The sequence below is a fragment of the Lonchura striata genome, chromosome Z (assembly GCF_046129695.1).
Source record: "Lonchura striata isolate bLonStr1 chromosome Z, bLonStr1.mat, whole genome shotgun sequence".
Lineage (NCBI taxonomy): Eukaryota > Metazoa > Chordata > Aves > Passeriformes > Estrildidae > Lonchura > Lonchura striata.
In genome coordinates, this window is record NC_134642.1 from 35190780 (window position 1) to 35214037 (window position 23258).

The window sequence follows — 23258 nt, forward strand, 5'->3', positions numbered from 1 at the left end:
TGTTTTTATTTTGAGATGCAGAATTTGAAACACTGAAATACTTCATGTCATTTACTCAGAATCTCCTCCGTTTGAACGGCAGGTCTTGGCCTTTATTAAGACGCTGCTCCAAGTCTCTTATGGTGTTTCGGAGAATTTCAATTTCTTTGTTTTTCTCTTCCTGGAGATGCTGCAGCTTCTGTAAAAGTGCAGACAAAGGCTTCATTCTTAAATATCACATAAGATTATGTAACAATACCTTGTGCTACTGTGAATAAGATATTTTAATAAGAATATTTTCCTTGGTATTTTGTATCACAAAATTGCAAAAACTATTTCCTGAATCCTGTTTTTCTAAAAAAAAAAAAGCATTCTACCAGTGTCACTGATGTCAGTTCTAGTTTAAATTTCTAGGTTAACAATTCTGTAGTAAAACCACAAAACCACCTCACATGTAGCTTTTTGTTGTTGCTTGCCCTCAGTAGTATCAGTATGTCAAGAGCCATGACAATTGGAGTTGATGATCTTAAAAGCCTTTTCTATACTAAATTATCCTATGATTCTATGGATTGAGTGTTGTAGAGGGTGTGTGGGAGAGAACATAGGGAGAAACCCCAGGGAACGCCTGCTTCAAACACCCTGAAACAGTATCTGTGTGCTACACACTATGAAAACACTTACCCTTCGATAGATACTTTGTGGTAAGACTGAGGCATCTGAAAAGGACTTGGTGGTTTTATCCTGAGCTCTTGCCAATTTAGCATTGAACTGAAAGAAACAGGCAAAGACAAAATGGTAAGAATGAACGGGGTGTGGGTGTGGGGGGGAAAGGTGTATTAAATATGTCAAGTGAAATTTTCACTTTTTATTAGTTGCATTTTTTCACCTGAAGGTAGTAGCAGTAAGCCTTTCTACTAAGTCTAGAAAAACAAGGCTACTAATGTTTACTTTAAAAAGAATGTAGTTACAAGCTGTATGTCTTTAAAAAAAAAAAAGTCTCAAAGTTTTGCAAAAGCAGTACAAATGCGCTTCTGAAAAAAAAAAAGAAGAAAATTGAAGGCTTCTCAGCCATATATCTACAGAATGAGAAAATACAGAAGGTGCTAAAATCCTCCAGAAGCATCGTTCTTCTTTTATGTTCCAAGGACCAGTCAGCCTGAACACTTCCAAAACTTATTTCTTTTTTGATGTGTGAAAGGTTTGAAGCATTTCCTTAATTCTTTTTGTAATGAGAATGTTTTAAAACAAGATAAATGAAATACATGATGAATGTTCTGTCTTAAATATCTGAAGGATTAGAATTTCTTATTGGAATTTTATTTAAAAAAATATTCTCATCATTCAGAAATTAAAAACAAGAAAGTTAAGCAGAAAACATTGTTGAATTTAATAGCTCAAAATCTAAAACTATTTCTAAGTAATCTGATTTGGAACAAGAGGAGAGCACCTTCAGTCTCCCTATACAGGAGGTGGAACTTGACTCCTGAGCAGGAGTCAGTTACCATTGTGGAAGGGAGCACCTACCACTGATCCCCATTAAGACAATAAATAATTAAGTTTTCTAGATTCCATCATATTACTTTGTTAAGTACTAATTAACATTTTTTCACTACACAGTCTCTTTGAAGTTTACCAAATGCTCAGTTCATCTTTAAGTCAGCTTTGTAATGCATACCTCTATCTGCAGTTTAATTATTTCATTCTGCTTCTCTTCATTTTGAATTTTCAGCTGTCTAGTTAGCTCTAATATTTCCAGGTCTTTTTTATCTCTCTCTTCTCTATACTCCATTTCTTTTAGTTCAACTAGCAACACAGTAACACCAAAATTATGATTATAAAAGATTATATAGACAAAAAATTAACATAATTTTCCAAATATTAAAACTTTCTTGAACATCAGGTCAACATTTCACTGGAAGACAATTCAAGCAGAAACCATACTGAAACTATATGAAAACCACACCATCCTATCCCAGTAAGATGGTGTCTTTTTAAAAAAAGCATATAATTTGCAAAAACTTTCCTTGTTTACACCTATATGGAGGACCAAAAAAATCCTAATTTTTAAGGTTATATCTCTAATGGAGCAAATGAACATAGACATCAGTTTTCTCCTCACTGAAGTATTATTTATTTGTGAAAATAATGTTTTACTTTTCTGAACACAGATAGAAGATTTGAACAGCAATCTACCTTACAGTTCAAAGCAAGGTTCCAGTTGACACTTATATCAAAATTTCATTCCTTCTGATTTTTATGCCCACATTCCCATTATTTGTTCTAACTATCTGGGAGTTTCTGTTCATCCCATGTTTCTGTACTATTGCTTCATTACCACTCTCTGTTCTCTTCAGTGAAGATAAAATTCCATTAAACACTGCCAATTTCTAGTGTTCATGTGTTTCCACTACAAAGTGGAACTCATATTTATCCTAGGCAAAACATAGCATGGTGACAGTATTTTTGCCCATTGCTAAAGTGTTCAATCTTTAGAGAACTTACATTTTTTCCTCGTATCGCAATTCAACTGTGTTATTTCTAATTTGTGGTCTTCCTCTTTGTTTTTAATTTCTGTCATGAGTTTCTCAATTTGATCTTTATACTCCTGTGAATGTAAAATGTTTTATAAAGATCTTGCAAACTGCTGTGCTCTTAGCCTTCTGCAAAGCACAACCATCATGTAAAAATATACAGTACTCTATTATTCAGTACTTGTTTTATCCTCAATCTTGTAAATTTAAATGCCCAGTTACTTCTTACATGGTCTGACTGAAGTCCACAGATGAAAAACATAGTAGATTTCATTGTATTACAGTTATCTGTTAATATAAAATTAGAAACTGTACTTCTTAGGAGAACAGGCAAATGGAGAGGTAATATTCCTTTCCCGAGAACAGGATCTGACACAATAATGCAGTTAGTTAAGGAAATACAGTTTCACTTTTGTGTATTTTTGACTCAAGGATTGCATGATTCAAGTGTGAGTTTTGTTAGTATTGTTTATACTAAGGATTCCACAACTTCACATTGGCAGCAGTAAGACACATCAGTGATACCAGCAGTAGTGATGCTGCTGGCAGTAACGTTCAAAGTTTGAAGATTCCAGTTATAAATTTACTCCAATAACTTACTAACTCCAATAACTATAAATTTACTCCAGAACTTTCAAGGAATTGTCTGTAGCTGCCACTGTTGAGGTGCTGACTCCAAAGCTCTTGTTGAAGCTTTCTGACAAGATTGCCACTCACCAGAGTGATGTTTGGGGGCACTCACCAAGGCAGTCACTGACTGGGGATCAGTATATGGGGACATAGTCAGGTGCCTTCAGAATGACCAGGAGGATCCGCCGTGCTCATACATGTGTTTAATGGGTGTATAATGGGTGAATAATAATTTTTCAGATCCTTCAGAAGGCATTACTCATTTTTTTACTCAAGAAGTCAAGCTAATAGCTCTACTGGTACAAATATTTGATTTTAACTCATAGCACAAACACAGGCAAAGGAAACCAGCAGTGAGATTCCTGATCCTAAACAGATAGCAGATGTGCACTCTCCACACAGAGAGCTATGAAAACAGAGAACTCTGACTAGTGCTTCTGGTTTTACCTCCTTTGCAAAAATTAGTGCCATAGATACAAAGTACAGAGATAATATATGGAATTTATCATGAGGTACAGATAAGATGTAGAGACCTATTATCTTTGTAGTATTTATTCCTGAATAAACTGGACAAAATTCAGACCACTCCTAATTCTCCAGACGCCTTCAATGTGAAAACCCTATTTCCACATGCAAAATTATTTTAGTACAAGAGATTAGAATGATGAAGGTGAAATTGAATTTAAAGCTAAATGCAGTTAAAAAACCCCCAAGTGCATCTTAGATTGAGCCAAAGTTCTCAGCACCATGAAGTTTTAACCTCTTAGGTTTTCTAACACCTTCTCACACGGATACTGTCATGAGAACAACCTTTTTCTTTTTACACATGAAAAACATTAACAGAAGAGCACCGATACGAGTATCAATAGCAAACCCCAAACAAAAAGAGATACAGTATAATAGAGATGCAGTATTATTCCTTTTCCATAAAGAATGATAATTTTTGACATACCTCTTCACAAGTCTTTAATTTATCTTCCAAGTTGTGAATGGTTCCCTTTAGTCTATCATTTTCATCTACACAAACAAAAACTATATGGTACACTAAAAAGTACATTTTGACAATTTCTTCAGCATGAAAGCAGAATAAAGAAATTACTTGCATTTTTTAACTCAGCTGACCTTTGAGAACCTTTTTTTGTAGACATTATAATCATCATTACAGAACGACAAACTGTCTGTTTCAATTTTTAACAAGAAAAATCATAGTTTAAGTTTAATAATAATATTTAATTTGTATCACTACTTAGAACTTTCTCTAGTTTTCTGATAAATTATGCATTCAAGAAAAATCTAGATGCAAAGTTCTTTGACTCGGAAAATAAAAATTATTATCATGGCTACAACAGTCTCAAACTGGAAGATGCAAGTTCTTAACTACCTGTTTCCCAATAACCAGAAAACAGTATGCAAACAGAGAATTTAGAGAAAATAGATTTTTAAAAATTATCCTTATCAATTTGATTATTAAAAAACATCCATATACTTCCAGTGTTAGAGGTTTATTAATATATATATGCAAATATGCCTTGAAGGCATAATGGTTATAAAATTAACTTCATGGTGTAGTATAAAGATATAGCAAATATTTTTTTTTTTTTCCGAGTAAAAATTGGTAGTTGTCAAGTATATGTGGACAAAAGCAATAACATTTAATTACATTATTAAGAATAATTATGATTATGATTATGATTATGATTATGATTATGATTATGATTAACAACAACAACAACAATAATAATAATAATAAAGACACTCTGGTTTATCAAAGTGATAAAAACTGTGCATAAACACTTTAATAGTCTACAATCCAACAGCTGAATGATACTTTCTCACCTTTTGTAAAATTGCCTGTGTTACACTAAAATGAATTTAAAACCCAGCTATTGATTAAAATAACCTCCTGGAGGCAGTTACTATGTAAACTATGGCAATAATGGCAATAATGGCAATAGTAATTTATTACTGCACAAGATTTATTTTAGATTTTTTTTTTGTTTCTCTTTGCCTGTCAGTAAGTTTCTGTGTCTGAAAAAAAAATCAGTAAATATAAATGAAAAAATTGAATGCCTGCTTATTCGAAATTACAGTACAGAATATATATAAAATAGCATTTTTTCCTTTACCTTTCACATTACACTGGTTTTCAATGGTTTGTGTCAGACCCTTTATCACATTCTGTAGAGAACTGCATTCTGAAAGAAATTAAAGATACAGTATTTTTGAATAGTGTCTTCACAAATTTACATTTTGTTTACAAAATTTTATCTAATACTTTATAATAATTTTGGTTAAATGTTTCTCTAAGTCTTTTTACTGACTGTAGAAATAACTCAGATTATTATTACATGGTTACTGCTTAATTTAAGCTTTTAGTTTGATGATTGATTAAAATCAATTTTATGAAACAATACAAACAATTTCATAAAACTATTACATGCTTGTTTCTAGTCAGAAAACAAGCATCTTTTGTTTTCTGGGCAATACTGGAAGTTTCCTGTATCAGCCTTCCAGCAATTTGATGTATTTAATGAAACTGAGACTTACTTTCCTGACATTGTTTCTTTGCCAATTTTCTTTTAAACAAGACCAAGAGAATCCACTCACTGCAGTATCTTACCCCTTTTTTACCCATTTTGTGATGCATGTAACATTCATCTTGTGGCTCAACATAAGCTTTGAGAGATTCAGAATATATGTTCCATTATCTCATTTTATAAAACAGAATTATGCATGAAAGCTCTTATCAGTTTACATAGTTGTATTTCATAATTTTATTTTTAAATGGTATTTTTAATATTCAAACACGATATGTACTTCCTGTAGTGTAGGATTAGGTTTTCACTAAATGACTTTTATCCCTTATGTTCATTGTAAATTTATCAGTAGAGTGACAAAACTGTCAAAGGCTGAGAACAGCAGAGGCTCTACAACTGAGGTTGTTACTTTTAAAGCTTCTCTTTCTCTTTCCTGAGTACCATTGCATTTCTTAAATGGCTTTTAATTTCCACAACACTTAAAAGTTCCCTGAATGACAGTTACTCATCTCATCAAACTAAAGCCCTTTTGAAAACTGTCCATCATATCACCAAAGACAACACTATAAATACTGGAGTGAGGAAGATAAACTAAGATCCCAGGTAACTGGTTCAGTTTTCTGTCAGCCTGATCTTCCATCGAGTCAGCTTTTAACGAAGCCGAGTACGTTAGCCAGATACCTTCTCCCGTTCCGTGCTTCCAAAAAAAACAGTAGAGGGAGCACGAGCAGCACAGAAACATTGCCTGCCCCTCAGTTGGTGTGCTGGATCAAACGCAACTGTGGAAAAATCCTGTTCAAAGTCGGAATGACTAGGATCAGCATGCCCGTCTGTCTGTACCACCTAGTTGTACCACAATTTTCCTCCCATTTGAAAATGTATGGAAATTAACTCAGATGCTTGTAATTCATGCACAATTTGGAAAGACATCTGAGTCAACACTAGAGCAGCAGCTAGTCTTTACAAGGAATTACAGCTGTTTAAGTGTATGCCACTCTTTTGTACAGTCCCAAGAATATCTGCTTATCTTTCTTATATTTAAAGGATATATCTTGGCAAATCTCACATGTACCTAAAGTTCTGACTGGAACAAAATTCCTGGGAATGCACAAGTTTTGCTTGCCTACATTAAGGAAAAGAAGTGGAATTTTTCTTTATGTTTGCAGCCTTGTGGATCACTGTCATAGCATCTGCTATGGATCCTGTGTAGTTCATTCCCTGTAAGATATAGTGCCTACATGCAGAAAGACTGAACAGCATAGGTGTTCATCTGCATTTCTAATTGATTTGTTTATAGAGCAATTATATCAACCACTTTTTCCTTTGACACCTTAGAAATGCTAAATAAACAAATACACAACCCTGAAGATGCTAAATAGAACCTCCTTAAGTGTTCTTAAGCTTGCTTAAGTGTCCTTAAGCAAGCTCTGATTGCTTTATTTTAGAAAATTACATTAGAATTTAATTCAGAACTGTAGCATCACGAGTCTATTTGGCCACCATAGAAACAGTAGAAAGGAGCAGAAAACAAATATTTCAGACTTGTATCTGTCTAATATGGATCTGCAATGGTGTACATGAAACAAAAACTGTTTTTTTGAAACTCATCTTTGTTTAGGAAACAATGTATTAAGAAAAATAAAGTTAATTTATGACCTTTCAGAGAGTGTACACACAGGCCAAGCTGCCTTTTCTTTTTCCACCTTATCTTGGATATAAGTGTTTCACTGCCCTCTCCCTTGAGCTCTAGATATTTTCTTTCTTCCTTTGTATTTTTTTTTTCAGAATTTACAATCTTATTTTACCTTAAACAGTTCTAGGAAAGATTTTGACAAGGATATCAAGGACTCCTCAGGTTCTCACTTTTTGGAAATTTCTTGGGGTATGAAATGCTATTTTTGTTGTTGTTGTTGTTTCTTAAAACAAAGTGTTCTTCAGTCAGGAAAAAAATTCACTTCCTTCACCCCACTACCACTATTAGCCACAAACTCTTCAGGGTAGGTGGAACAATAGCTTATCTTTTCACAGCTCTCTTTCTTCCTTCTCCTCTGCTGTAAGCAACTTCTGTTGCCTTTGGAGCAACCCTTCAAAAGATACTTCAGGAGCTGTGGCTGAGTTGGGTTCTGGGAAACAGCTTGGGACATAAGGCTAGGGGAAATTTTTTTTCCAAGCCACAGCTGGCAATATCACTCTATAAAAGCCATTCTTATGACTACAGTCCATTCAGATAACTATCGCCAGAGTAAAGACAGAAAGTATCGATGCTGTATTTGGTCCCTTGTGCCTCTTCAGCGCTGCAGAGGACCCCTCTATAGCCCCATCAATATTAAAGGGGATTGGGGGTCTCTTTTAATTCCACAGTGCTTTGACCTTCCAAAAGATTTTCATAAAGAATTTAACTATTAGATGCAAAAGTTTTAGTACTCTGAATCTGAATACCGCATATGCTATTACCTCTTTTGAACGGTCAGTGTGGAAGGTCAATTTAATAAAGGTGAAAAGACTGTTTCTATCAATTGCAAAAAGAAAAAGAAAATATATAGACATACTAATTTATACTACTATACCATATTAGTATAAATACTATAGTAGTATATATACTATAGTAGTATGTATGCTATACATACTACTATAATATATTAGTACGTTATAGGCATACTAATTTATAATCACTACATCAGCCTTTCACATCTTTTTGAAATACTCTTAATGTCACCACCACTATTCACAAACTCTTCTCATCTCTAGCAACATGTTAATTGTTTACCTGAAGGTTCCTGTCTCTGCCACAGTTTATGTCAATTTTCTGTGCAAGATGTTTTTTTGAAACTCTGCTTTATGAGCACCAGTAATGAATACAGTTCAAATCAATATACTTACAAGCATTTAATGCCCTGATATTTGAAGGGTTTACCTTATTGGTAAGCACATTAATCTAATAGTTTACCTTACTGGTAAGTACAGAATCACAGAAAGGGCCCTTACTGGGTCATCTGCCCAACCTCCCTGCTCAAGCAGGGCCATCCCAGAGCACATGGCACAGGATTACACCCAGATGGTTTTTGAATGTCTCCAGTAGCGGAGACTCCACAACCTTTCTGAGCTTAACCTAACTGGGCAGCCATAATTGTCTTTATTTCTAGATATATTCCATCCCTTTGGCATCTTACTCATATTTTACTTCATTATCATTAAATAGCTTTCAGAATCACCTCTTCGATGTCTCACATTGTTCCACATTCCCGCTTTGCACTTGCTTTTGTCAATGTTACTAATATGTCTGCAATTACTCTTACTCATTGACCAGGATCCTCGTCTTACAGCAATTCTGCCTCCAGTCGATATGTGCACTAACCCTATGACTTCAATATTGTTGAGGTTTGTTTTTTCCTGACTATCCCTGTTGCTGAAACATTAGCTCATATTTCAGGCTGATTGCTCTGGTATTTTTATTTGGACTTCTGCCACCCACACTTCTTTTTTTCGTCCTGTGTTTCAAAAGAAGTTCCAGAGGCTGTTCTCTTCAGTTGTATCAGCATAACTATCTCATCAAATAATTTCTCTCTTACCTCATGAAAGTGAGGCAATACTGTTTACAAAGCTCAGATCTCTCTTCTGACTTTGATCTGCTTTCAGTCCATTCCTCTTTCTTGTTGCAGTCATCCCAGCTGCTCTGGCTTCCTGAGTTGTCTCTTTCACTTTCTCTGCTACCATTTATATCACAGGTTCCATAGTAAGAATGATTTCTTCTTTTTGTCAATCTTTTCCTTTCCTTTTTTACAAACTGTTTTATATAAACCCATTCCTTTCTAGTTTCATCAATAAGGAAACCTCTTCTGTTTCTGAGGGACTGTCCTTCACTATCTGACTTTTGTGCTTAATAGAGAAACAAGTTTTTCTGACTGAAACCAAAGTTCCATCCAGTTCACTAAGACACTTTGCTATACACACTACAGATAATTCAGGAAAGATGAAAAAAAGCTAGATAAATGATATCATTAGTACATCCTCTCAAGTTCCCAAGCACAGAATGAAGGAGGACAATGAGAGATACTGCCGTTGTGTTTAAAAAAAATTGTTGTTTTCTATTATTTTTTCCAGTTTTTTTGGATTAATGTATACTTCTGTTATGCACAGGCTTCTGTGGAACTGATATAAGTTTATTTTGTAATGTGTGGAAAAGTTACTCCTTTGTTAGCTCTAAATCAATAAACAAGTTTTATTTCCATCTAGTTTTTTTACTACATTAGACAATGAATATTCTATTCTGTCATCACTTTCTCTGAGCCATTCTCAATTTCACAACTATTAGTCATATCAGCTCAATTCTTTTTCTTGGCTGAAAAGTTCCCAGTCAACTGAAGTCTTCCCTCAGATGTCCCAAAATTGTGACCAAACCTGTGAAAGCCCCAGGTGCATTTTCCCACAGGCACCTTCTGGGTGTCTGGCTGGGCACAAGGCCATCTTAGAAAGAATATAGATGGTACATTCAAAAAAAGGCTGGCAGCAGATTCAGAAATAGCAATCCCTTCTTCCCATGCTTGTTAACAGAGGCTTTTGCCCTTGGCCTCTGCTGCAGCTGTGAGGCAGCCACACACTAGACCCTGCTCATGACCTAGGGAGTGATTTTCTGGCTTGATATCAGACCTGCCTCTTCATTTGGACCAAGCAGAAATCCTTGGGCCATGTCTTGGCCTTTGTTACCATTTCTGAACTTCATTCTGACTCAGCCTCCTGAGTCACTCTCATCATTACAAACTTGTTTTGTAATGTAGACTTTTGGCTGACCATGGCAGTCCTTGCTGGACCAGCCCTGCATGGGCACAGTGGGAGTGAGCCTTGCATGGTTAAGCCCCTACATCCATGGTCTTTTTTACAGGAATGGTTCCTGATTCCTTGTACCTTGCTCCTTCCTGGCAATACCAAGCCTTGCCTCCTTCCCTGTTACCTTTTCTAGTTCTGCTATTGTCTATTTTGAGATGTGTGGACCACATCAGGACACAAAAATCACAGACCTTACAGAGTCACAAAGCTTATTTCTCTTTTTCTTCTGCAATCATGCCTACCACTGTGTTTGCATCTACTGATATTTTAAGAGAACTGCTTAGAGGACACCAAAATCTCTTTCCTGAAAAGCAGCCAACATCAACCATTGTTTACACAAAATGCTTCCCATTTGTTCTGCTACTGGTCTCCATCTCCCCTGTCATCTTGTACCATGAGTTTTTGGTATATCTGAAGAGATTATCATCATAAGCAAGCTTCACTCACTCAACAGCTCAATTTCAACACTTAATTTCTGATTATGCTAAATTATCCAAGTCCCAGTGAAGACTGGAATAAAACCCAACTGGCAGTCTTCCAGTTTATTCCTACCTTGCTTCCAAACTTTCAGCAGGCTGAGTTTAAAGTCCTACAAAAAGATGCACCTCAGCTACTTTACAAACTACAGAAGAATAAGCAACCATAAATCCATGCTAAGTATTAGATATTGTTTCTCATTTCAAATACTCATCTGGAAACAGTTCTAGAATAAAACAAATCTTAATTTTATAGTTTTTCCTAAAATCCCTCCTTTGTTTCACAACTTTTAGATTATGATTATAGACTTATAGTTCCCATCTATAAATGGTGAATGACATTTTATTAGCAGCCATTGAACTGTCTGAATCATCATAAAATTAATATCAATATTAATATTTACTATGACATGTATTTCATTACATGATTCAAGATTAGGCATTACTGCTTTTCCCACAGTATCTTGTGTTCTTGCTATGCTATTTTTTATGGCTGAAAATAATGGAAATAACTCTCAAAACTTCTTGAATATATGCAAAAATCATACCTTTCTAATAAAATAACTTACCCTCTTTTACTGATTCCTCCTTTGATTGACTTAATGTTAGCAATCTGTTACATTTTTCCAGCTGATGAACCAGTAGGTTATTTGCATCATTAATTTCTGATATTTTCTAAAAAATTGGAGAAGGACTAACATTATATTAACATGTTTTAAGTTTTGAATTTTAAGTGAATAAAGAATTTAACAATTCAACAATACTGCAGTACAAGCCTGTAATATTTCCTATTCAGGAGATTCCTTTATAGAGAAGAATGATACTACACTTGAGATCCTTTGCTGCTCCAAGCTTACCCTGCAGAAGTAAGAATGCTGACTTGCATAATGAGTTCTAAACTATTTTCCTCTCAGTTTTGTAGTCAAGAGTCTGGATCGATCCTTTGCAAGGTTCTTTCTACTGCTTTGCATATGAGGCTGACAACACTCTTGCAGAGCAACAACTTGAACAGTATGTGGAAACTGGAACTGGTATAATAAGTTTATTCCATGAGAAATGCTAAATTTATTTCAGGTGCTCCTTTTATGCTACCTCTAGTATGGATTTTCTGACAAGGAAAACAGTAGAAAGCTACTATCAACATCAGTCTAAAAAGAAACAGTACTGATTTTCCTCAGAAGGTCAATCATTTAAGAAATGACACACACAAAAGATAAAGGAAGCTCAAGTGTATACGGAATGTAGGAACTCATGCTCCTGATAAGGCAATGACATTTTTCTAGAGCAAGGAACAACTTCTGAAGGGATACCCCAGCACTAGACCACTTGGTTTTGTGAGAAGTGCCCCTCCCTATAGCAAGGGGGGTTGGAACTAGGTGGTCTATAAGGTCCCTTCCAGCCCAAATGATTCTGTGATTCTATGAAAGTGGTGTAATACAGTTATCTTCAACACAATCTTCCATAGTCTTCCTGAGAAGCCAGTTTGGCCTCTGGATTATTAAAATTCTAGCACAGAAAGGCTTCTCAGATTTCACAGAATCTACTCCTATGTCTCCAGGGTACAGTCCATACAAACAGTTTGCCAAATGAAGTTGGTCTTACAAGGCATAACAGTAAGCTGATACAACTTAAAGAAATTTTCACTCAAAAAGATTTTGAAAATGTCGCACAATAATTATAGATGGCAGTCTCAAAATTTTCTACCTTTTTCACTTACCTCTTCTATCTCTGAGAAGTCACATAGAAGTTTATCAAGGTTCACTACACTGGTTTTCTTCATAGTTTCTTTATCAGTATGATTCATTTATTTTTGGACCATATAACCAAATGACCACTTGATATATGGAAAAAATAGATCTGTAAATTAATACATTTCTCATCCACAACGCATAAATTCTTAGGCAAGAATATAAGAAAAACATAGAAGACTATTTTTTAAAATTAAAACTATTTTTGTGTCGAAGCTAAACTTCAGCCCATTTAAGATCTTGCATTTCTAGGAAATACAATGAATGTCAGAAAGCCCAAACACTACCTGTCAAACTGATATATTGTGGTTGAATTTGGAAAGTTTGCTGCAATTAAAAAGTTAACTTGGATCCACTTCCATAGACAGAATAATGCACCAGACACATATTAATTCAACATCTTTTACCTGTGTAGATACTCTAATACTTGGCTACTCAGGTTTAGAGGTACTTACATATTTTCTTATAAACAACAAGTGTTAAATAAATTATAGGCACTGCAAGACATAAACCCTGCTGCAGAATAAAAATACAGTATTTTGAAAGGCACCAGATTTTTAACACAACCCCTATTTTTATAAATTCTACTTACAGAATCTTCAACATGTATTTGCGAGATGGATCTGAAATACACAACATGAATGCTTCTAAAAATTCTCAAACTATATCTCAACATCAGGCTCCATGAGACAAAAATTCCAACACCTACTAGTAAACCATGTGGTGCAAAAAAAATCACAGCTTCTACATGGTAATGTGTGATCAACCTTTTTACAAATAACAAAAAATTTGCAATCAGGAGATGAACCAGAAGTTAAAATGTGTTCACTACCCAGAAATTGAATGAGTTTCCAGACAGAAATACTTGCAGTACAGTTACGCAGAAATGGGCAAATGCACAACACTAAGCAGAAACCAAATCTGAGTAATTTTCTCAGTCATTCAATATTTACAAGATTTTATGTGTATGTAACTTCTTGAGCAAAGCAATACAATATTAGTTCTGTGTATTTAATACTTTTTTCTTCTGCCCACTCCTCCTTCAGTGAGACTAAAACTAATTCATAGGCCAAAACTCAATTTTTTAAATTAAGTTTTCAGAATATAGTAAACTTGGAAAAATAAATGATTCATGAGGGTTTTTTTTTTTTAATTAATTAGTAATCTTAATGACTTGCAACCTACTGGGGTTTTAAATATGAATTCAGGACACTTGAATTTTTAAAAGAATTACCCATCTTAATATTCTGTTAGTTGATAATCTAAATGTACACTATGAATGTAAATCCTTGACTTTTCCAATCCTTATCATGAGCAGTATCTTATATTTGCCAATTTTTTTCATTACTTTCACAACTGTGTTCCACTCTCTGCATTTTGACAGAGGATAGAATTCATGGAGCTGCTGTGTTGAGCTGTTCTTTTTGTGTGTTTTCTTATTCTACAGCATCACTTGTTTTCTCGGAAGACAGGATGTGCTCAGCACTTGGCAACAGTACCACTGGGTACAAAACGCCTGCTGAACTGCAACAGTAAATTAAAAAGAATGTTGTATTATTAATGTTGTATTTTTTCCAGCAGGAGAACTCATCACTGTTATTACTATTACACATTATGTCTTCAAAAAGCATTTTATGTTAAACCTGACACTCGTGTTTTGAACGATGATATTTATGTCACGGGGGGAAAAACTAAAGATTTAAATAATGGGTTTGACTGCCGTAAAAGTGACACTTTCGTTTAATGCCTCTTTGACCCCTTGCCATCGATGCTTTCCCAGTATCACTTTCGAAACTATTGCAGCTGGTGATACCACTTTTGAAAAGTTTTCAATTTTTTGCTGCATATGGTAGTGAAACAGAGAGAGAGAGAGACAGACAGACAGAAAGAGAAAGAGACAGAGAGAGACAGAGAGAGACAGAGAGAGAGAGAGAGAGAGAGAGAGAGAGAGAGAGAGAGAGTGAGAAAGAGAAAGAGAAAGAGAGAGAGAAAGAGATACAGAAAGAGAGAGCAAGAGAGAGCAAGAGAGAGAGAGAGAGAGAGCGAGCTATTAGCCGTATGTAGGAATTATTCAGCAGCAGGCCAGGCCCCCGCTCACCCGAGCCCCGCCGCTGCCCCTGAGGCGCCTGAGGGGAGCGCAGCGCGCGGGCGGAGCGTACCACCGCCGCCGGCCCTGGGGGGGCGCGCCCCCACGGGGCCGGGCTCGGCCCACCCCCGCGCGGGTTCCGCCTCCCGCGGGTGAGATCGGACCCCCCCCGTTGAAAGTTGGTTGTGTCCTCATTAGGCAGGTGTTAATTTACTTTATGGACCCAGTTTTTTTACATAAATAGGCTTCATAAGTGCATTCCTGGAGCCCAACCTGCATTCTAGTGTGTGACGTTTCACCCGTAAGCCAAGATTCGTAAATGCTTGTGGTTGAACAGAACGACAAGTCAGGGGGTCTGCAAAGTGTGAAGTGGTATGTCAGCTCCTGACCTAGTCTGCACATGGCAGTGAGGGGAGGGGAGGGGAGGGGAGGGAAGGGGAGGGGAGGGGAGGGGAGGGAAGGGGAAGGGAAGGGAAGGGAAGGGAAGGGAAGGGAAGGGAAGGGAAGGGAAGGGAAGGGAAGGGAAGGGAAGGGAAGGGAAGGGAAGGGAAGGGAAGGGAAGGGAAGGGAAGGGAAGGGAAGGGAAGGGAAGGGAAGGACGCTTCCGGGGTCTTGGGTAGTTTTAATCTCCCCTACAGTCCATTCCCACTTGTTGGCCTCATTCCTGCACTTGTGCTGTGCTGGGTTGTGTTCCAGAAACTGGAACAATGTTTGTCCTGAAAAAGTGCTGCATTACTTCCACACGACCCCTTCTCCAGCCACATCTTGTTCTTTCTCACGGTGTCCTAGAACCAACAATCCTTGGTGCTTACCATCAATTCTTTTCTGTTATTACCAGCTGTCCTTTCTTGGCTCCATAGCACTCCAGCTATCCATGTTCAGGACATACACCCTTATTGTCTGTGATTCTACAGTATAAATGGAATTCTTGTCCAAATGCTAAATACTCCATGGCTTTCTCAGATAACCTGCTTTTTGTCTGTAATAGAGAGATGTTACATCTTGAATACTTTTTGGTGCTGTCCCCATGAGCAGAACTGTCTGCTGTGCAAATCAGATGTGGGTGCACGCAGGACATTCTCTGCCTGCAAACACCCAGAGAAATAACAACCTACCAGTCATGGTCACATACACATGCTGTTTGGCAGGCAGCTGCTTTATCAGAACATCTGTGGGTTGGTTGTGTGCACTGGGACATGGAGTAGGCAAACTGATAAAAAATAATTTTCATGGATAGCAGGTCTGCAGCTGAGATATCAGTGGGGAAAGGACACAGTGCCAAGTGTGTCATGGACAGATATTAATAAGAGAAAGAGGTACCCAGGGAAGAAAGAGGTACCCAGGGAACTTGGTACATGCTGCTCACATTTCCTAGCTCACTTTCCCTGCTTCACATACTGATTTTTACAAAACCTCTTTTACAGTTTCAGTTGTTCTTGTCAAGTGCACAATTTTTCCAAAAGGTTTGGTACTTTCAAAAAGTTAGAATTAAAAATTTGTAATTAAAGTTAATAAAATTGTTAATCACAGGAATAATGTTAATCTTAGACCTAGAAAAAAGCCTGCTGTTGGTTACTAAGGAGAGAAAACCCCACCAAACTTTTGAGTAGTGAGCATTTTACCATACAGTAAAGCACAGTATATTGCACAGACTGCTTTTTGTGTTATTTATCTGTATATTTCTTGTATGGATTATATTCATAGCAAGACAGGAAGTGAAGACTAAAATCCAATTCTTAGGATTAGGCAAAAATGTTACTCAGTGTCCACATGTAATATTTGTAATAATGCTATGCTAAATAACCCGTATGTAAATATGTCATTTGACTTCTGAGAATGTGATTACTATGAACAGACTGGGGAAAAATGTAGAAAATAAACATTGAGGGAAAAATGTTTGACAGATTTTGTTTGACACAGAAATACAGGGAATGAAGTTTATAAGCTGGGGTACAACATTTAACGTGTAAAAGGTTTAACAGTCAGCAAATATGATTTTGTTTTAGCTTTTAAAATATTGCTGCTAAAATAAGCAGTTTAACACTGCATGCTTCCAAAATATGAGATTTTTATCTATAGTTCATTAAGAGTTCATTCTAATTTGTTTTTGTCCTTTATAGGGTAGTAACTTCTCATGCAAGACAGTTCAAGAGTCTGGTGGCCACTGAAAAAATGTTTGACATCCACTGTGTATTAGGCAGGAAAAGCAGCAGGTAGCTGATGATGCATACTGCAACCTACAGAGAGTTTCTAACACATACGGAAAACACTGATGCCTTTTATTGCCATTGTGAGCATCCCTGTAAGAGAAATTGCTGCACCAAAGACCTGTGACAAGACATTGTTTCATATTCTGTTTCTCACAAACAGCATCATCTGTGTACATTTAAAATCTCAAAGTTAGGCATGGGGTTGAGCAGTGTTTTGGTGACCTCTATGCCTTTTTGGTGGTCTTTAACAGCTTTCTGTGCAACTCTAGCCATCTCAAATGGATGTGTCAGATTCCTTCACAGAGTTAAACTTTGCAAGAGTCAATGCAGTTTACAAAATTATTTGTTCTGTCTTTTCCTGAAGAACACACAGAAGGAAGAGCATAGGTTTTAACCTGCTCTAGACTGCCAGAGCACTCATCCCAGTGTTTAGCAGAGTATCACATTGACTTTAGGTACAGCTACTCTGCATCTCAGACTGCAGAGTAGCTTAATAAGATGGGAGTATAAATTGTACTCTCATGCATCTATCCTGTTTGACATGTTATATTCCTTTTGACAGAAGGATTTGTTTTTCTGGTTTAGGAGATGAAAGCTGTCAGGATATTTGGTATAGAACTACCCATTTCTCCTGCATTCTCCAAAATGTTTATATTTGTCCAAACAATGATAGCAGAAATATACACAAAATACATACAAATACATGTTTATTTGTATTTGGTTTGCATGGCCAAATTTTGGTAGCAGGAGAAGAGTAGGGAGAGCTACAGGAGTTGCTTCTTTGAGATGCTGCCAGAAGCTTTCCCCACATCTGGCAGAGCCAGTGCCAGCTGGTTCCAAGACAGACTCACCTCTGGCCAAGGCCAATCCCATGAGGGACAGTAGAACCACCTCTGTCATAATGTATTTAAAAGGAAAAAAGCTACTGTGCAGTTGTAATTGTGCTCAGAGAAGAAAGGAGTGGGAGTATGAGAGAGGAACAGCTCTGCAGAAGCCAAGGTTGGTGCAGAAGGAGGGGGCAGGAGGTGCTTCAGGCACTGGAGCCCGTGCTGAGGCCCTGGTGAGGCAGCTGTGCCCCTGCAGCCTATGGGGGTTAATGCCAGAGCAGGTGGATGCCCAAAGGAAGGCTGTAACCCTGTGGGAAGTCCATGCTGGAGCAGGTTCCTGGCATGGTGTGGCAGGTTTGCTGGTAGGACCAGCGATCCAGTGGGGGACCCAGGCTGGAGCAAGCTGTTCTTGAAGGACTGGACCCCATGTAAAAGGACCCATGCTGGAGCAGTTCATGAAGAACTGCAGCTCATGGGAAGCACTGACACTAGAGAAGTTAATGGAGAGCTGTCTCCCATGGAAGTGACCCCACACTGAAGAAGGGGCAGGACTCTTCTCCCTGAGCAGCAGTAGGAACAACATGTGGTAAAGTGACCATAACCTCCATTCCTGTCTCCCTGCACTGCTGATGTGGAGGAAGTAGAGCTGGGAAAGGAGGGAGGTGTGGGTGTAAATTGTTTTTAAGATTTATTTTTCATTATCCTGCCCTGGATTTGATTTGCAATAAATTCAATCTATTTCTTCTAAGTCAAGTCTGTTTTCTCTCTCTTTTCCAGTGCATGAACCTTTTGTTAAACTTTTTTACCCCCTGTCCAGTTGCAGAGGGGAGTGATAGTGCAGCGTTGGTAGGTACCTGTCATCCAGCCAGCGTCAACCCACCACATTAATAAGTATAATAATATAGCAGAAAACATTTAAATAGATAAATATATAAATAAATATATTTATGTATATGACCAAATATACCTGCTAAAACGTATCTGTAGCCATAAAAATCACCCGAGGGAAAAAAGTTGATTTCATGTTTGCTACCTAAGTATTGGTGTGGGAGTCTTTAAGGGGAAAAAAAATATTCACTTAATTCCAGCATGTGTTTTAGTTGTTATTCAGAAACAGAAATTTCTGTTTACAAAGTATTATTTCTTGTTCTTCTGTCTTTTTGCTTGTCAAAGGATGACCTTATTTCTGCTTTATAACTTCAGTAGTTGAAAAAAAAAAATGGTTTAGCATTAGTGATTATGGTATGTATTAAAATAAAAGTTTCATTTTTTTGTAACTTGAGACTGGCAAGCAGTAAATTTCTAATGTTCCTTATATGAATGCCATACCTTGCAATTTTAACAGGAGTGCTCTGTTATGCAATATGAACCAAAAAAAAAAAAAAAAAAGTAAACTCTAGCTAAGTGACAAATGAAATCTCCTAAAATGTGTATCATTCAGTGAATCTGTGAAAACCCACAGTCTTCTTTGTGAGCTGTTTTACATGCCAGTGTAAAATGGCATTGCTTTGCCTTGAGAAATAACTTCCCAAATTACTATAGATGCAAAACTAGGTGACTGTATCTTGCTGTCTTTAAGTCTTTGTCCAGAATAGCCTATGTTCATCTGCAGTATAACTCATAATAAAATACTTAGCCATATGGAATGAAGCTAGCCTGTTCCAGTGCTTTGTTGTGTAGACTGGTATGTGCTGTTTTCCAAGAGGAAAAAAGCTCCTCATATGTCCTTATAGTCTGACACCTTTGCAGTCATTTATCTGGTCAGAACAACGCTTTTGTTTTAAAAGTGTCAATCATCACACAAGCTTTGATTTGTAGCATAGCTTGTTGCTCTTTTCCTGACACAGATTTTTTTTTCATAGATCACAGAATCATAGAATGCTCTGGACTGGAAGGGGCCTTAAAGGTACTGTAGTTCCTACCCCCCTGGTGTGGCCAGGGACACCTTTTGCTGGGTCAGGTTGTTCAGAACTCCACCCAGCCTGGCCCTAAAGACTTCCGGGGATGGGACAACCACAGCTTCTCTGGATATGTATGTATCTATGGCACAACAGAAATCAAATATATAGACTAAATAATTTAACTACATTGAAATAAAAGTTTAATCTATGCTACAGGGAAGAGTGTATCTACCTGTATTCAGTTATTCTTGTGCCCTGAGTTCTTAGGTAGTCAAGTACTCTTCATTAGAATGTATCAATGTCATCCATTTGGAGCCACTTCCATAAAGAATGTAATTATGCAAAATAAGATTCTTGATCTTGCTGAAAATCTTTAAGACATCAGCATAATTTTATCCTCAGATTTTCATTTTGCAAATTACTATTTACTATTTATACAGCAACCATGTCAGCATTCCAGTATTGTCAAAACTCTATCCTGGCAAGCTATGGTGCAAGCCTACAAAACCCCCAGTCTTTCCTTGGAAGCATTTAACAGATATTTTGTCTACTTTAAATAGGATATGACAAAGATGACTGATGAATCTCAGAGATGTAGAATAATAGAGAAAGGATAATTAAGTCAAGAGAAGTAATTGTGCTTCTTCCTAGCTTTCTAAGTAATCTTACATGTATTCCTGTGCTTTCCCATCTGCATTGGATTTATATTTCTGTTGTATGCTGATGGGTCAAACTATTATAATTTAAATTTTAAGCACAAATGTAACAGGTATGTTCTTACAATTTATTTGTAATTCTGGATCTCTTGTACTTTTAAAGTAATGCTGAATTTCTGACCTAGTTTTCTTGTACATCTAAAAAAACCAGTCTGGTAGTGAGTGCGTAAACCACACAAATGACTGGCAAGGAGCATATTATCTGAAATACATTTCTCTGAAATCATAGAATATGCTGACATGGAAGGGACCCAGAAGGATCTAAAGTGAATGCCCATATAGGGATAAAACCTATGATCTCAGTGTTGTCAGCACCACATTCTAACAGTACACCACAGGATGTTTTCTTAGGGAGCATTTTTCAGCAATTATCAAATCTTGTCTTATTGATCCTATCTGAAACTGTCCATTTGGATGCTATTTTCTTTGTTTTCTTACTTTTCCATCCATTGAATATTAGTCCTTCTCCTATGGAAGTTAAACAGCTGAGGGCGGTCTTGGGAGAAAGGAATACTTATGCACATCATTCCCTGTGGAATCAGGAATGTAACTTGTAAAGACATACGTGTGTCTATTGTATTTCTGTTTATGACAGTGCTCAATTTCAGTACCAAGCTGAAAGTATGCATTTTACTTCTAAAAAGTCATTTAATACATTCCTCAACAAAGTAAATTCAGAAGGTTGTTGTAATTGATCAGTTGGTGATTGGTAGAGAATAGCTAACTAATACTAACCACATTCAAAAGAAAGTGACACAACTTTGCCATTATTTATACTATAAAATCAAGAGACCATGTGTCCCTGGAGCTTATAATAAAATAAGTAATTCTTTGGCTAGTGTGTTCTTGGTATCTGACTGTGACTACAAGGTGTGTGAACCCTAAGTAAGTAAAATTTTGCATCTTCAAACACAGTAGGTTTAGATATTTAATTGCAGTTAACACAGGAGCTTGTCCAGAGTTGCACATTGTTCCAGCAGTAGTTTGGTTCAGAAAATGTCACTGAAAATTTTCATGGCATTTCAGGGCACCAGTAAATCTTTCTCATTCCACCTAAAGATATGCTGTGAGAAAGAAAGAATTCCACCACATAGTTAAAAACTTGGCTTAAGGAACCCCACACTGTTAGGCCAAAGATGGAGGATAGGATGCTTATAATGATCTCTGGGCAACAACTGTATCTCAGATGTGCTTAGATGTCTGTTGAAGAAGGGTTGGATATACTCATTTGGTAGCACGGTTTTAGCTAGAAAGCATGTTGTCTTTAGTAAATTTCCAAGCCTGAGCCTTACTCTTCTTCCAAGGAAAGTACATCTAGTAATCTCACAGAATTGGTTCCTGAAGGAGTTTTTCATTCAAAAGGGCAAGGTTGGTATTCCCTCTGTATCTTGAGACTGTAGCACTGTACATGCTACACAGATAGCTGCTGGGAAATAAATCCAAAAAGGTTTAATATGAGGAAGTTAACTGACACTGTATTGTTCTACAGTTTATGTCTTTCTAGTATAATATTGTAAGGTTTTGTATTCAAGAAAATTAATATATATTAAAACGAAAAAAAAAAAAAGAGTAATCAGTTTCCTGGCATGTCGAGGTCTCAGGTGTCTGTTATGGAACAGTTTTCATTTCCTCCAGTATGAGCTCAAAAGCAGACTGGGGACAGTAGTGGAAACATCATTTTAGCATTGTGATGGGAAGCTATAGAAAGTTGTAAACATAAGTTCATCGACTTGCTATTAGTCCCACTAAACCTTCTGCAGACTTTTATTTCTTCTAGTGTCAAGGAGGGGAGTTCAGCTATGTTCTCTCACAAATTACCACATGATGTTGGATGATCTGCTTTCTTAGACTAATTGCAGGAAGCTAATGTATGTTTAGTCAGGTAATTTTCATGTATCAGGATAAAGAAGCTTATATTATGCAAAAGAAATACCAAATACTGTAGTGATAAAAAAAACCTGTCAAACAGTGTGCCAGTTTACTAGATGCATCGATTTTAATAACTGCATCTGCTTATCATGCTGACTGCTGGCAGCCGGCCTGCTGTGCCAGTTTGTCTGACACCGCTGGTACAGTTTCTCTTCTGCTTCTGCATTTGAGAAGATAAGGAAGCACTTGCACAATACAGTTATGCCAGAGTGTTTAAGTAGTATACTAATCACAGAAATGGATTTGGACTACATCATGCTTCTCTGTGGCCTGAGGGCATGGTTTCTATGGCAGTTAAAGCACTGACTGTATATGCAATTAATAATGATTAGTCAGAGAGAAGAATTTCTACTGCTAAATAATATTTAGACAGAGTCAGTTCCAAGAGAGAACTACATCCACTTGTATCACCTCAAAGTCAATTGATTATAAAAACTGGTGAAAGTCTTATCAATTCCACCATCTTGGTGAAATAGAATCTGAGTTAAACTGAAAAATTGGTATTGCAAAACTAACAATCTGTAGTGTTTAGTTATTTTCCCACCACCCATGTTTACATTTCTTCTGTAATAAAAATAGTATCGTGCTCCAAACATTTTCTCCCTTTTCTTCATAGATCAGGCACACCTGTTTTTTTTGTCTGGTAATAGGCCCCTGAAATAGCAAATCTAAGTGCAGGAAAGAAAGTTGCCTGTGGCTAAATGTCATATGCTTTGAAGTTTCTTTTTGAACAAGAGAATTAGTTCCCATGTGTACAACTATGCTAATGCATATGTATTTATATATACTAAGCTGTAAATGACAGTAAAGTGTTCCCAACAGAGACTGTCATTATCAATCAAGGCATTTCTAAAATCATGGCAA

General features: G+C 36.8%; 2 protein-coding genes and 1 long non-coding RNA gene across 3 annotated transcripts in view; 2 read left to right on the forward strand and 1 right to left on the reverse strand.

The window, feature by feature from the left end:
• Window positions 1-23258, forward strand: part of FGF10 (fibroblast growth factor 10) — a 525855-nt gene that overhangs the window by 424964 nt on the left and 77633 nt on the right. The gene's annotated exons all lie outside the window — the stretch shown is intronic.
• On the reverse strand, window positions 56-12781 carry CCDC152 (coiled-coil domain containing 152). The gene is made up of 8 exons (XM_021553899.3): window positions 12695-12781; window positions 11547-11652; window positions 5267-5335; window positions 4093-4157; window positions 2482-2584; window positions 1655-1782; window positions 661-747; window positions 56-178 (listed from the first exon to the last, which is right to left on the reverse strand). Exons 1-8 carry the CDS (start codon window positions 12779-12781, stop codon window positions 56-58), a joined length of 768 nt encoding a protein of 255 aa, XP_021409574.3.
• LOC144248283 (uncharacterized) lies at window positions 15019-19954 on the forward strand. The gene is made up of 3 exons (XR_013341671.1): window positions 15019-15183; window positions 18626-18698; window positions 19711-19954. It is a non-coding gene; the product is annotated as an uncharacterized LOC144248283 (long non-coding RNA).

What these genes read in the sequence shown, in the direction of transcription:
- CCDC152 (XM_021553899.3), bottom strand. Translation starts at nt 12,781, where the DNA reads ATGAATCATACTGATAAAGAAACTATGAAGAAAACCAGTGTAGTGAAC. An exon ending in GGAGGAATCAGTAAAAGAGG is followed by an intron (nt 5,336 to 11,546) that starts GTAAGTTATTTT and finishes AATTTCTTTCAG; the next exon opens with AATGCAGTTCTCTACAGAAT. An exon ending in CACAAAGTATCTATCGAAGG is followed by an intron (nt 179 to 660) that starts GTAAGTGTTTTC and finishes GCACTTTTACAG; the next exon opens with AAGCTGCAGCATCTCCAGGA.